This window comes from Diospyros lotus, chromosome 12, assembly GCF_014633365.1.
Source record: "Diospyros lotus cultivar Yz01 chromosome 12, ASM1463336v1, whole genome shotgun sequence".
NCBI lineage: Eukaryota > Viridiplantae > Streptophyta > Magnoliopsida > Ericales > Ebenaceae > Diospyros > Diospyros lotus.
Genome location: NC_068349.1, coordinates 9,697,670 through 9,712,665, shown reverse-complemented (window position 1 = coordinate 9,712,665; position 14,996 = coordinate 9,697,670). Strand labels below are relative to the sequence as shown.

The 14,996-nt window shown below is 36.6% G+C and overlaps 1 protein-coding gene across 3 annotated transcripts in view; it reads right to left on the bottom strand.

The window, feature by feature from the left end:
• LOC127814276 (uncharacterized) overlaps nucleotides 1–14,538 on the bottom strand; it is a 174,586-nt gene extending 160,048 nt beyond the window's left edge. Inside the window, exons 1-6 of one of the 3 annotated variants that reach the window (XM_052355686.1) lie at nucleotides 14,279–14,538; nucleotides 12,258–12,361; nucleotides 11,447–11,581; nucleotides 11,314–11,364; nucleotides 1,463–1,557; nucleotides 1,265–1,382 (exon numbers count right to left, since the gene is read on the bottom strand). In XM_052355686.1, coding sequence (XP_052211646.1) covers nucleotides 1,265–1,382; nucleotides 1,463–1,557; nucleotides 11,314–11,364; nucleotides 11,447–11,581; nucleotides 12,258–12,361; nucleotides 14,279–14,375 — 600 coding nt within the window. In that variant the 5' untranslated portion in view covers nucleotides 14,376–14,538. The other 2 variants (XM_052355687.1, XM_052355688.1) reach the window with 2 other exon arrangements.
• Nucleotides 14,539–14,996: the final 458 nt, after the last annotated feature.

Genomic DNA, 14,996 nt, shown 5'->3' with positions numbered 1-14,996 from the left:
TGTTGAAGAGGGATTAGGCCTAAAGATGTAGATTTGAGGATAAATTTAGAAGAAAAGCCTATGTATTATTTGATTAGGATTTGATAAGGTTATAATTTAATTGAAAAATTAGAAACAAAAGGGGAAATTGAATCCAAAACCAAAAGGGATTTGGATAAAACCTAAGAAGCTTATAAATATAAGACTTAGGACAATTAAATCATAAAACTTCAAGCAATGGGAATTAATGAGAAGCAAGGTTGCTTGATAACTGTGGACCATATTGTGGATTTTCTCTACAAAGGGATTAGGTAAATGGTTATTCTTGCACTAAGTATGCTTTGAAAATTTTTCTCATGCATTTTGAAAATTATTTTGACAAATATATGTTCTCAATTTCATAGAATGGGGATTTATCAAATTGGTTTGAAAAGATTATTTATGATGTTAGTGTGTTGTTATAAACTGTTATGGAACCATTCGAGAAGTCCAATGGTTACTTTGGCAACTGAAATTCAAGTATTCACACAGTGCCATGGAATTTTAGTTTCTCAACGAGAGAAGATGAACTGATTATTTCGATCATGCTCCACCAGCAGGAAAATTATTGGTCCCCCTTGTACATTGTTTGGATCTAAGGCTATACTACTCATTAAGATATTTAGTGGGGTTTGAATTGAATAATGAATATTGTAGTTCCTTGAATAAATGATGATTATAGCGGAAACTGTTAGCTACACCATTTGTGATTTTTATTGGGGATGCATGTTATTACATGGGGAAATATTGGTCAATAATTGAGTTTCATTTTAACATATATCTATGAAGTTGTTTATTCTTGGTATTAATCTATTATGCAGGGTGACCTTCAATGGCTTTAAGCTTACCACTCGGACCCAACATATTTTCCAAGCACGCAAGATTAGGGGGCTGGACATGGACTCAAATCGGGGGATTATTAGTGGACTCAATTTGGGATAGTTTAATTTTCAGTTATTTTTTATTATTTCAGTTATGTAAATATGGAAGGCTTTTTAGGCTTTGTGAACTTTAAGTCTGGGCTTAGGGTTCATGGCCAATTATACAACCTTTTTTTTTTTTTTTGGGGGGGGGGGGGGGGGGGTGTTAACCATCAAATCACCATCACCATCTTGATATTTGCTCCTTATAAAAGATACAACAGTTAACTGCAATAATATAACAGAGACAATTTCACTTACATAACAATTACACTTACATTAGGAACCAAGGTGAATATGCACTTAAAAGTTTAGAAAAATGGAACCTTCTGAATACACTCTAGTGCACCCCCAGTAAGAAACGTCTCTTTCCCATTATCATCAACTGTCACAGCTGACAGTTTCTCCAAGGTCACACCAGCTGCAAATGGGTGGCCAGGATTGCTACAAAATGAAAGTCACAAAGTCCATAAACAAGTTATTGAGTTAAAAAGAAATCAGCATTCAAACTTATTAGTTATTACCTCTCAGTATCTTCATACCGGACGTGAATATTTGAAATTGAAAGCCTCAAATTACCAATTATTGTGTCGATCAACGACCCCAGCCATGATTTGTTCTTCAGAACAACCAAAGCAACAAGATCTTACTTCAATAAGAATAACAAGAATAGGAGAATCAAGAAGCCAACTATTAAGCAAACAAGAAAGTTTAGCAATTTCACTTTCAACAACTTGGCCTAAAAATTACAATTTTCAGCACCATAATGTCATTTACCTCAAACAACAGCAACAAAATTGATAGGCAAAAAAGCAGCAACAAAAAAGCCAGCAAAAAACAGTGAAGCGTAAATACAACCTCAGGAAGTAAATAATCTGCATACAAAAATGTCTCAAAGTACCTTGTACCATCGTAACAATAATCAGGAAAATGCAATGGAGGGGGGACCAAAAAGGCCAAGGTGGTATTCTGTATAAAAATCTTCTTTTCTCTTTTTTTCTAATTATGTAAAAATCTTTTAATCCAAGTAAATTTCATTAAAAGAGTAATTGGGCATCACCACCACGAAAATTGAAGGAAGAAGTGCTAGAGCCCCATTCCAAGGCTAAGCTCAACCATAAAATGGACAAGAGTTTTAAGAGAATGCATATACTTTTTTTACATTTTATTTCTTCAGAAGTGTGCAAATTCTACTACCTCCAAATGCATCGCATCATGCAAGAAGGTAGCTTTCATGTCTTAAGATGTATAAAAAGTGATCACTAATAGAAAAATTAGAAATAGACAAGAGTAAACACATCACTCCTGCACTGCATCATAGTTATCAAGAGGTTGTTTTGCCATCTCCTCTGTTTTTTGACACATGCAAAACCCCAGTTAAGAGCATGCTCACCCACCTCACAGAAATGTCCATTACAATAATAGAATACCTACCAAGTGGCAAATCAAAATAGAGGGGTGTAGGGACAATAGGGGCACCCAAGTATTCTTCTAAGGAAAAGACAATGCCAGGCATTTTTACTAATAATAATATTATATGAATACAGGAATGACGTGCACAAAGGCACATCCCCAGCCAAATATTGTGCCAAGTCTCAAGCCACCCGCCACCCCCAACCCATCTCGAATCATGAACTTGAATTGTGAAGAACTCATCCCGTCATCTCCTTGTGCTGGTCCAGATGCCAATACAAGAGAGCTCCCAGAGAAGGATCAATGAACCACACACTTTGTACTTGTACTACAAGCAAACACACTTGTACAATATTAAGACGGAAACCCTAGGGCACAAAGAAATGACAGAAACAAAACAGGAGAAAAGGAATAACAAGAGAAGTCGTAAACTGTATTGCAGAGAAAATAAATACTTAACCTTAGAGAAAGAACATAAGAGCTGCTTAAATAGGCAGCTCATTACCCATGAAAGAGCCACCGCCTCATCAATAACTAATACAGAAATTCAGCACTAATGCTAATACAACAACCAAACAACAGCAGAAATTATACAGAAACAAGAACAGCAACAGCAAACAATACTATCACAAAACTTTAGATGCTTCCACACTCCCCCTCAAATCAGGCTCTATGGAAGATAAGCACTTATTCTTGGGCAGTCCTGCAGCAACCCTAGAATCATCATACACGGGGGACATCTTCAAACCAAGCTTCTAACACAGAAACAAGAACTGGTCTCTAGGCAACCCTTTAGTGAGAATATCAGCCACCTGATCAGATGTTGGAACATATCTGATTTCCACTTCACCACTTTCTACCTTCTCACGAACAAAATGGACATCAATCTCGACATGCTTGGTTCGAGAATGAAAGACTGGATTTTCAGCCATGCTCTTGGCAGCCAAATTGTCACTCCACACTATAGGAGTAGCAGCACACAGATATCCCAACTCCAGAAATAAAGATTTCAGCCACATCAATTCTGTCACACCTAGAGAAACTGCTCAGTACTCATCCTCCCCAACTGATCTAGCAACAACTGATTGTTTCTTAGACCCCCAAACAATAAGGGCCTGTTCTCTTTGGCGTTTTCGGGCCGTTTTCTGTTTTCAATTTTTCAAAACACTGAAAACATGTTCTCTTTGTTATTTTCAAAAACACGTTTTCAAAAACAAAGAAAAAATTTGTAAAGGAAACCCAAAACAACATTTTGTTGTTTCGGGTGTTTTCTGCGAAAACACACACAAAACATGAAAACACGGAAAACGGACAGCCGCCCCCCCCCCCCCCCCTCTTCCACCACCAACCCTAGCCTCCATTCTCGCATCTCTTCTCTCTCTCTCAAGCCTCGGCCAAACACCGAGCCCACCATCTTCGTCGCTGCCAGAGCCGCCGTCGACCTCTCCCGCAATCTCCGTCGCTACCAGAGCCGCCGTCGACCTCGCCCACCACCGCTGAAAGCCGCCATCGACCCCCCCTCTCCCCCCAAATCTGGCAGACCCCATCCATTCTCTCTCTCTCCTCTATTCTCCAAAACACCCAAAAATCGCAAACCTAAAAACACAGCACTGCCTTCGCCACCGCCGTCGATCACATCAACCACTACCACCGCGACCACCGCTGTCGACCGCGCTCGCCACCGGTCGTGCGAGTCGCCGTCCACTGCCCACTGTCGATCCCCTTGCATCGCGTCCACCATCATCGCCTCCCCTTCGTGCGAGACCCCATCCATTCTGTCTTCTGTGTTCTTAATTCTTTTTTGATGTGATTTTTTTAGGTTTTGTTTTATTTGAATACGAATATGTAATATGATATGTAATATAATTTTTTTGTATTAATTTTTTTAATAATAATTTATTAATAAATGTTTATAATTTATTTTAAATTAAATTTATTGAATAAAGTATTCTAAAATGAAGTTTTTCAAAATTTTAAAGTAAACCTGTTTTCTAATTTTTTGTTTTAAGAAACAGTTTTTCAAAATAACAAAAAGAACACGTTTTCAAAAATCTCAAAACGGATACTCAAAACACAAAACTAAAAATGAATTCAAAACTCAAAATTAAAAACTGAAACACGAAGAGAACACCACCTAAGATTTCTTCTGAGATAGACACAAAAACCAATAAAAGATCGTTTAGTCACTTTGCAGCCATCATGGTCTGCATCTATGTAAACTTGTAAGGACAGATCATCTGGTGAAGGAGAGAAGACCAACCCCAAGCCAATAGTCCCTTTAAGATATCGAAGTAGTCTCTTACAAGCTAACCAATGTTGAGACTCAAGATTAGACATAAATTGGCTCAATTTATTCACTGTAAAGGCTATGTTAGGGAGAGTATATGTCAAGTACTGCAAGGAACCAATAAGAGTTCTATACAAAGATGGATTAGAAAATGACTCTCCTTCATTAGTTAAAGAAATCCCAGCAGCCATAGGAGTCGCACAAGGTTTGCAATCTTGCATAGCAGCCTTTTTCAACAAATCAACTACATATTTGGACTGAGTTAGATATATACCACTGTCATCCCTATATGCTTCAAACCTTAGGAAGTAATTCATAGAGCCAAGGGTCTTAAGAGCGAAATGTGTGTCCAAGTCATGAATACACAATCTAAGGGTTGTGGAATCCGAACCTATGATGAGTATATCATCAACGTATACCAAGAGAAAGAGCACATAACCAGCTGTCTTCTTGATAAACAAAGAAGCATCTAACACAGCCCTAACAAATCTCCAATTCTATAATGTTGTTCTCAGCTTCATATACCAAGCTTGAGGAGCTTACTTAAGCCCATACAAAGATTTCTTCAACCGACATATATGATTAGGAAACTGAGAGCTTATAAACCCTTCAGGTTGAGTCATAAAAACAGTCTCAATTAGATCACCATTAAGAAAAAAGTTGTTGACATCAACTTGTTGGATCTCCCAACCAAAAGTGGCTGCTAAAGAAAAGATATCTCTAATGGTTGGATCCTTAACTACTAGGCTGAAAGTTTCAGCACAGTCCACTCCCGGAGTTTGAAGAAATTCCTTGGCAACCAGCCTGGTCTTATATTTAAGAATAGACCCATCAAGATTATACTTCACCCGAAAAACCCATTTACAGCCAATTAAGTTCATATTCTGAGAAAAATAAACCAGTTCCCAAGTATTATTTCTCTGCAAAACTGTGTACTCTTCTTCCATGGTCTTAACCCATCATGAGTCTAAAAGAGCCTCATGAACTGAACTAGGTTCAAGGGAACTCACTAAGGCATGAGGGGAAGGGACAACTAGTTGTTTAGACTTTCATCTTGTGATCATAGGGTGAATTGAAGGTGTTGGAACAGGTTTAGGCTTGGGTAGAGAGATTGGAGGTTCTAGTGACTGAATAATAGAAGGTTGGAGATCTTGTGAGGCACCAGTAGACCGAGCTAAACTGTCACATGTACCATTGGAGATAGCACTAGACGGTGATGGGGCTAAAAACTGTGCTATTTGAGGACACATTAAAAAATTAGAAGAGGAAGAGATAGGTTCCAAAAAGGCAATAGAATACCTAGTTAATCTTGATGACTGAGGTAGAGAAGAAAAGAAAGTGGGATAGGGAAAATCACTAGGATTGAACTGTACATGTCCAGATACATACGCTTTCCCTGATGGGTGTCTTAGCCTATCATGCCACTGTTGACAAATTCTAGTATTTGGAACTACATTTACATCCCTTGGAAGCTCATGACAAAATAAGTTCTTCCATTTGCATGAACCTTGTTTGTTACATGTAACTAAAGAAGAAAACACTAAAGGAACAGATGAAAATGCTAGGGATTGGACAGAAGTGCTACCAACAGTAGAACAAGTTGCTGGGGTCAACTGATAGAGCTCATCCTTAAGATGTCCCCGAAGTAGCACCAGTTTGGAAGCTTTGTCCTTAATCAAACAAACATCCAAATGAAATTCAGCTACAACATTATGATCATGAGTAAGTTGTGACACACTAATCAAATTTTTCTTCATACTCGGAACATGAAGAACATTAGGTAATGGAAGAACTAAATTTGATTTGGACTTGGCTTGTAAATAACTAGTACCAATATGAGTAAGAGGCAGTTGCTTACCATTACCTATGGCAACTTTGTCCCCACCAGTATAAGGAGATGCAATGAGAGGTTGTTTAGATTTGAAGTGATGTGATTAGTTGCCCCGGAATCAACAAACCAGGCTGGATGTGAAAAAGAGGGCTGAACAGCCAAAGTTATCAAGTGTGTAAGGGTTAGAAGGACTACCATAGTGAGACCCTTGTATTGAACCAGTGTCATTCATGTATGCTCCATTAGAATCACTCAAGGAGACCATATAAGCTCTAGACTCTGACTGATTAGCATCACTAGATCAGCCAAATCCTTGATTAGGCACACCCTGGAAGTTTCTGTCAAAACGGTGATAACACCAATCCACAAAATGCCCTAGTTTCCCACACAATTGACAATAAACTCTCCTGTTAGAAGGTCTACCTCAACCTCTCCCTCCTCCTCTATTAACAAATCCACTCCCTCTCTGAGAACATCCTCCTCTATTATTACCAAAGCTATTATTCTGTGTAGTACGAACTGATGCCACATTCACATGCATAAAAGACACCGAATCAAAATTTATAGCAAAATGAGATGAATTCTTGACCGACAACCTTTGTTCATGCATCAACAGTAAATATTGCACATTTCCCAGATCTATTTCGTCCATCTGATATGTTATGAGGCTCACAACTTTTCATACTCTTGATCTAGTCCATTAAGTATGGCCAGCAATATATCTTTGTCATTCAACGGTTCTCCTATGGCTGCCAAAGCATGTCCTATCATCTTAATCTTTAGTATATAATCATTTATAGAGAGTGAATCATTCTTTATTAATCTTAACTATTGTTTTAACTAAAATGACTTTGTTATTATTTGTCGAGAATATAAGTTTTCTAAAAAATCCATACCTCGACAGATGATTCACAGTGAATCACTTGCGCAAGTACTTCCTTATCGATGGTGGAGAAGAGCCATCCCAATAGGAGCTAATCAGATCGGATCCAGCTCAAATACTCCGGATTGACTGCCGCTTCTCCTTCTGGATTGAGCAGAAACTTTGTTGGAGGAGACGTTTAATTGAGGAAAGACATTAGATCAAAGGCTCGAACTATGGTGAGAACTTGAGCTTCCCAGAAGATGTAGTTACTAGAGTCAAGTTTGATCGGAATGAAATTGAAAATTCAGATTCAGAAGCAGTTGATAAGGAGGAGGAGGAGCTGAGAGTGTGATTTGAGGCCATTAGGTTAGAGCAATGGCTCTGATACCATAAAACGGAAACCCTAGGGCACAAAAAAATAACAGAAACAAAATAGGAGAGAAGGAATAACGAGAGAAGTCGTAAACTATATTGCAGAGAAAATGAATACTTAACATTAGAGAAAGAACATAAGAGCTGCTTAAATAGGCAGCTCATTACTCACAAAGAGGCACCGCCTCATCAATAACTAATACAGAAATTCAGCACTAATACTAATACAACAAATATACTACAACAACCAAACAACAGCAGAAATTATACGGAAACAAGAACAGCAACAGCAAACAATACTATCACAAAACCTTAGATGCTTCCACAAATATGATAATCCAAGAATTCTCCCCCCAAGTGGCATGGAACCACAAGCTAATGCAGAGAAGCTTCATAATTCTACACATTATCCAACATTCTCCAATGACAAATGCAGATTCAAAACTTCTGTTTTTCTAATTGTGAGAAAAAAATTCCCATTTTGTTACTTGTTATTTACAACCAGAATTAAGCATCAAAAAAGACTGTACTTGGTCCACAAAATAGAAGGCATAATTGGTCCAGGGCACATAATATTTGCTCCCCAAATGTTACATTTACCTCACTCATCGTATCATCAGGTTCTGCTTATAATTGTTTCTTGCCACCCCCCACCCAAAAAAAAAGAAGAAGAGAATTGGTGCCATGTGCCAGTTGCAATTGCATTACCTACCAATATCATATTTATAATTACTGTTTTATATTAATCACTTCTTACATTCAAAAGTGCCATGTGCCAGTTCCCCATTTACCATGTGATCATGTAAGGAAGTCTACTGATTAGTGCCTAAACTCCAGTAAATCACTTCTTCTGATCCTAACCCCCATCCCAACTGCCAAAAAAAAATGTGTGTCCAAATTAAGCGGCATATAATTAGTGTTCCTTGTAGCATATACACCTTCAGCAAGAAACATAACATCACAAAGCAAAAGTCATTGAACCAAAAATCATTTGTGCACACGTGTTTTGTTGGGTGGGGTGGGTTGGAGAGGTGAGAGAAATATAACAATTTTGAAAGAGCTATAAATTTCAAGCATACATCCACATGCTGTAACTTGAACCAAGAAGCATTGACAGAATCAATCATTGGTTAACTGCAGTTAATGTCTTTTTTACCTGGTTGAAGGAGTCATCTGTAATAAGTACAGTAAGCATTAGCTCATTACTTCTTAGGTAATTGTGGCAGATTAATATGTCCCATGTGATAAAATTAAAATTATCACAACAAGAACTTGAAATATACAAGATAATTGTTTGGAAGTCAAACATTCAATATACGATGATAGGCAATTATTATCTATTGCTTAAAGGGAAAACAAGACAACCTCTCTCGAACTGCAAGTAAAGCAAATAAAAGAATGCTGAAATGCAATATTCAACTAGTACCAGAAATTTAGTGCAAAAAGAATGTCTAAGTCAAATCTGTCTGCATAAGATTGACCATAGCATTGCAATTGGGAAAGCAAACATATGCATGAGCAATTACTGTTGAGCTCTCTTTAGAAGTTGCCGAGGCCCTTATCTAGATAGACACGCAAATGAAATGAAGCCCACAGCCATAGCTTTTCGCTATACATGTTTATGGCTGACAGGATGTTGGCAAACAGGAGTTCTTCCAACACATAAATCTTCAGTATAGGATAAAGAACACTCACATCTTAACCAGGTTTTCTGTACCATAAAATGTAACCTGTGTTCCACAAGTTAAGTGGGCAAGCTGGTCACGGCTTAACATAGCCCAGTCAAAAACAAAAATAAATGTACTTATTTTTGTGAACTTTTTCCAGGCATGTGTGTGTGTGTGTGTGTATTTATATATATATATATATATATATATGTAACACCCGAATTTCTAGAAAGAGACAAATAAGAGGGAAAACAAAATCGAAAAGGAAATAGGATTTCTAAAGCCATTGTAGATTAGGATAATTTAAAGTTTCACAGAAATTAGAATTGAGAAAAGATTCTAAATGGACATTGAGATAAGAGGGATTACCATAGTTGTGGAGGGATTTAAAGGGGATGGACTTTTGAATTAAAATTGATTAAGTCCAGGCTAAATAAAGAAAAATCATAATGATATATATATATATATATGTATGTATTATTAAAAGAGAATTTGAGAAGAATTAGGATTTGACTCTAAGGGATAGTTGAGAGAGAAATCAGAAACATATAAGGATATTATCTTAATATGATTTGAGAAGGAATAGGATTAATTAAGGAATTGGAAACAAATCAATTCCTTGTAGAAGAGGAAACTATTTATTTAAAGTTCGGAGACAAACTAATTCCTTGGTGAAAAGGGATTAGGATTGATAATGTAGATTTTGAGGATAAATAAAAAGAACCCTATGTATTTGCTAGTTAGGATTTGATAAGGATTATGATTAATTGAGGAATTAGAAATAAAAGGGGAAATTGAATCCAAACCAAAAGGGATTTGGATAAGAACTATGGGGCTTATATATACAAGCTTATATACAAGCTTACAGGAGTATTAAGTCATCAAACTTAGCTATGACCATGAGTGAGAAGTAAAGTTGCTGGATATTTATGGATTTTCTCTACAAAGGGGTTAGGTGAGTGGTTATTCTTGGACTAGATGCTTTCAAATGAATCCCATGCATGTTGAAAATTATTTTGACATAATGAATATTCTCAATTTCGTTACTTGATTTATATTCTTGAACTATTGATTTAAAAACAAATTGAGAATGGGGATTTATCAAATTATTTTTAAAATATTATTAATGGTATTAGTGTGTTGTTATAAACTATTGTGGAATCATTTGGGAAGTCTAGGGATTACTTGGCAACTAAAATTCGGTTATCTATACAATACCATGGGAATTTTAGTTTCTCAATGGGAGGAGATGAACTGATTATTCTGTCATGCTCCACCAGGTACTTGGGGGTAAATCCCACAAAATTTACTGGCTCCCCTTGAACATTGTTGGATTGAAGGCTATACTGCCCATTGAGATATTTATTAGGGTTGAAATTATTTATTGAATATTATTGTGATTCCTCTTATTTATTGGTGATTATACATTGTGGAAATTGTTAGCTACACCATGTGGTATGTTGTCATTCTTTATTAATTTTATTTGTTGTTGCATGGGGAAATATTGGTGAATATTTGAAACTAAAATTTGTTTTTATTGTATATGTATGAAATTCTTTATTTTGGTATTGACCTATTATGTAAGGTGACCTTCACTGGCCTTTAAGCTCACCACTCTACCTAACATATTTTTCAGGTGAGCAGGATTAGGGAACTAGAACTGGACTTGGATCAGAGGATTAGCAAGGAATTCAATTGGGATAGTTTAGTTTTCGATTATTTTTTGTAATTTCAAAAATGTAAATATGGAAGGAATTTTAGGCTTAGTAAATTTTAAGTCTTAGTTGGGTTCATGGCTGGTTACATAACCCATAGAGGGGGATGTGACATGTGCGTGTGTGCTGCATGCTAACAAACACATACACACAAAAATACACAAGCAGCATCAGCAACCAAGAGTGAAACTTCTGCATAAACCTCATTGAACATTAAAGACATACCATCTCAGACTTCAATATTTTTCTACTCTCCAGGAGCTTCATTTCCATCTCCTAACACAAAGCAACAAAAATCAGATATTTGGACAGATACGGGGCAACTGGCCAACTTCAACACAGTAAGATAATGTTTAACCTGTATTCTGCTTTTCTTTACTTCTTGAACAGCATCTTCACTGCATCCTTCAACTTGAGTTGCAGGTTCTGCCAGTAAAAATATGCGGTCCAGATGCACTAAAACTGGATCTTGGCCAAGCCTACTCCATGGAACCTAAATTAATGAAACATTAGAGACCTTATTGGAACTATGCAAAGATCAATATTATTGCCACAATGTAGTATAACTCGAGTTTTATAGATTGAAAAGATCCAATTCAGTGATTGATGAAACATATAGCAATATGATAGGCACGCCCATGAATGGTAAATAAATATCTTCTTAAAGGTACACTTGGCCTTCTAGTGAACAATTCTCAAGGTGCACTCTGGCTTTAAAGAGAGTATATCGACATACGGTAAGTAAACATGAAATGAAACAACTGGATTTTGTAGATGCTTTGAAACAACAAAACTGTTTTTATTTTACTGTCCAGTATGATATGAAACAATTCTTTGTTTATCTGACATGTATCATGAATTTCTTAAGACAAATATCAACTCGAAAATGGAATTGCTTCTGGAAACAAATTATGTGCCCCCCCTCATATAATTGAAAACAAAATGAGTTTAAATGATAATTCTGCGACCAGATATGTGAATTGTGTGAAATATGCTTTTGGTCTGCTTATGAATAGAAACGGCCAAATCAGAGGAAGTTTGTTAAGACTGGAAATAATATAAAAGATTATTGCTTTCTAAAACAACTTAAAGATTTAAGTGAATTTGGTACTTAACAATTCTACAACAATTGGTCCAAGTTATAAACCAGAAAAGTATGGAAGACAAACCTTCAACTTAACTGATCCAAGAAATCCTGCCTTAACCTTAATGGGCAAATTTAATGCATTCAATGCTTCTGGCTTCAGTTGCATATTTGTTAGCTCAACATCACCTGTCACAGCAATGACAATCACAACAAAAAGTGCCCAATAAGGTCTTCAGCTCATAAGCATTTATCAGAAGAAGTAAGATGTTACTAAACAGAGTGCATCTGAGAGAGCACTCTGCTTCTGATTTAAAACCAAAATACATGTTTAACTGATTCCAACGCTCAAACAACAAGAACGGTGGTAAAGAAACGAAAAACGTGCTATATTATGTATGTTACCAACCACAACAGTATGCTTTCCCTACCCTACACAGTCACATAGTACCCTGCAATAAACCAACTTTAGCTACAAAGAGGTAATAACTCTAGCTGTCCCTGCCTATTTCTTGTTTCAACCTGCCTAAAAGAAAGAGCAACTCTACCAACAAGAAGATATATATATATATATACACAAAGAAAGAGATAGAGAGCAATTCCCCTCTTACTTCTATTTAGCAACTATTGCTTTGAAAACCAGTTTTCTGCTCAAAACTGTTGTTTCTTGGATCCACTCATAGATGGGCATCTCCCAGATGAGCCTATTATAGCCTATTAATGAATATATACAAAGTTGTACATGTTGCCCCAACAAAATCTAATTTCAATTTCAATCCTTAAGAACCCTAGCTCTTACCATTCTCTAGTGGTATTTATTCATATTTTTCCTATGACAGTTTCTTGGTTGAATTCCTTTTGTTGCCTTACTCTTTTTTTTTTTTTTTTTTTTTTTTTTACTTCACTACCAATATTGCAGAATTGCCTATTTTCACGTTTACAACAACAATCACAAGCCTTAATCCCATTAAGTAGAGTCAACACATGAATTCAAAACCTCTAGTAAGCTTTATACAAGTCATATCCTCTATAAGGTTATTATATCCTATGCCATGTCTAAGGGTTTCCCATCAAGTTTTCTTCGGTCTTCCTCTCCTCTTTTTTTTTACAATTTTTTCTCCATTTCATCTATTCACCACACAAGTGTTTCTATCAATCTTCTCCTCACTTGTCCTAACCATCATAATTATAACTCCTCCATCTTATCTTTAATAGATGACCCTCTTATCTTTATCATGTATGACCTACTTCTCATTTTGTTCACACATGCATCCTAACATTCTAATCTCGGCACACTCATATTTCTTACATGTCAGCACTTAAAACACTTAACTAACCAATTCGAAATCCTATAGTCATCCTATAAAACTTCCCTTTTGGCTATAAAGGGATTTTACCATTGCATATAATGCTAGAAGCGCTTCTCCACTTTAACCATCATTTTCATGTTAGAGATAGAAAATACAAGTTGATCTAAATGATTGTCAACGTACATCCAAGTTCAATAACTGGCCCCAATTATGAAAAGTCACGTTGAGAGTATTGCTTGAGATAAAGAATAAACGGTTGGTGTAATTTTGTTTCAACAAGAAATTATAGCCCAAGTAGTTCAAAAATGTTTAATTCAATAGAAGATATATTCATATATACATTTATCTAACTCATTTCATCAATGAATGTCTTTATCTACCTCAATTCACGGATTATTCATCCCGAGTGCGGCCCACAAAAGCCTCAAGCATCATTCCCTAAAGGAACATACTATGAAAAGAATAACAGCAGCGACGATACCGTATTTACATCGGTAGAAAACAATAGATTCTACTTCATGACGAACCACTTTTAAGTTTATCCGTCCACGGCCCAAAGAATACACACCAGCACACAAAACTCAAGCTATGCAATTACAACAGTCCACATTAGTTGACTCCAACATCACTATAACAGCAGACTTGGATTACTTTTCTTCTCCACTCCTAAATTATACCAATAACGGTAACGGCAAATTGCATCCAATTCGAAAGACGAATTACATCCGTAACTCGAAAAAAACAGAGAAGAAACTGAAATTAGGTCGAGAAAGTGAAGTGATCAAATGATTCAAACCTTTCCAGACGCTGATCTTGAGAGCTTCTTTATTGAGACCTCTGACATAGTTCCCGAGGTAACTCTGCAACAGAAACGCCACCTGATCTTCCAACATCTTCGAATTGCTCGGTCCGTGATTGCTCAAAGAACACTTACGGACACAGTCTGTCGTGTGAAATTTTCCGCACCGAAGCTTTCATAGGCTTCGATGAGAGAGAGAGAGAGAGAGAGAGAGAGACAGAGACAGAGACAGAGACAGAGCCAGAGAGAGAGAGAGTCTGTCGAGAATGAGAAAGTGCCAGAGAAATCTTCGGTTTATGGAGATCTGGGCAGAGTAGGGAACACGTAAAAACGAGGGCAAAAGCCTTGGACACGTGGAGGTCTGATTGCACAGCCACGTAAGATTTGAAGAAACTGCTATGAAAAATGTTACTCTAATCTCATGAGTTGGAGCTATATAATAATATTAAAATATTTAAAATATCTCTCATTTAAGATAATGAAATGAGATGGTGAGGTAATATAAAATAGTGAGTGCATCACTAAAATATCTTTTATCCAAAATAGTAAGATATCACGAGACGATGAGACACAAAAGATATTTTAATCATTTATAATATATTATGTAGCCTATAGTGTAGGTCATGAAATAACAATAACATGACCCTATGATCCATACGTCACGGTTCAATCACGTTGAGTCTTGGTGGCTGTTGTTGATTGGCACCACTCTGTC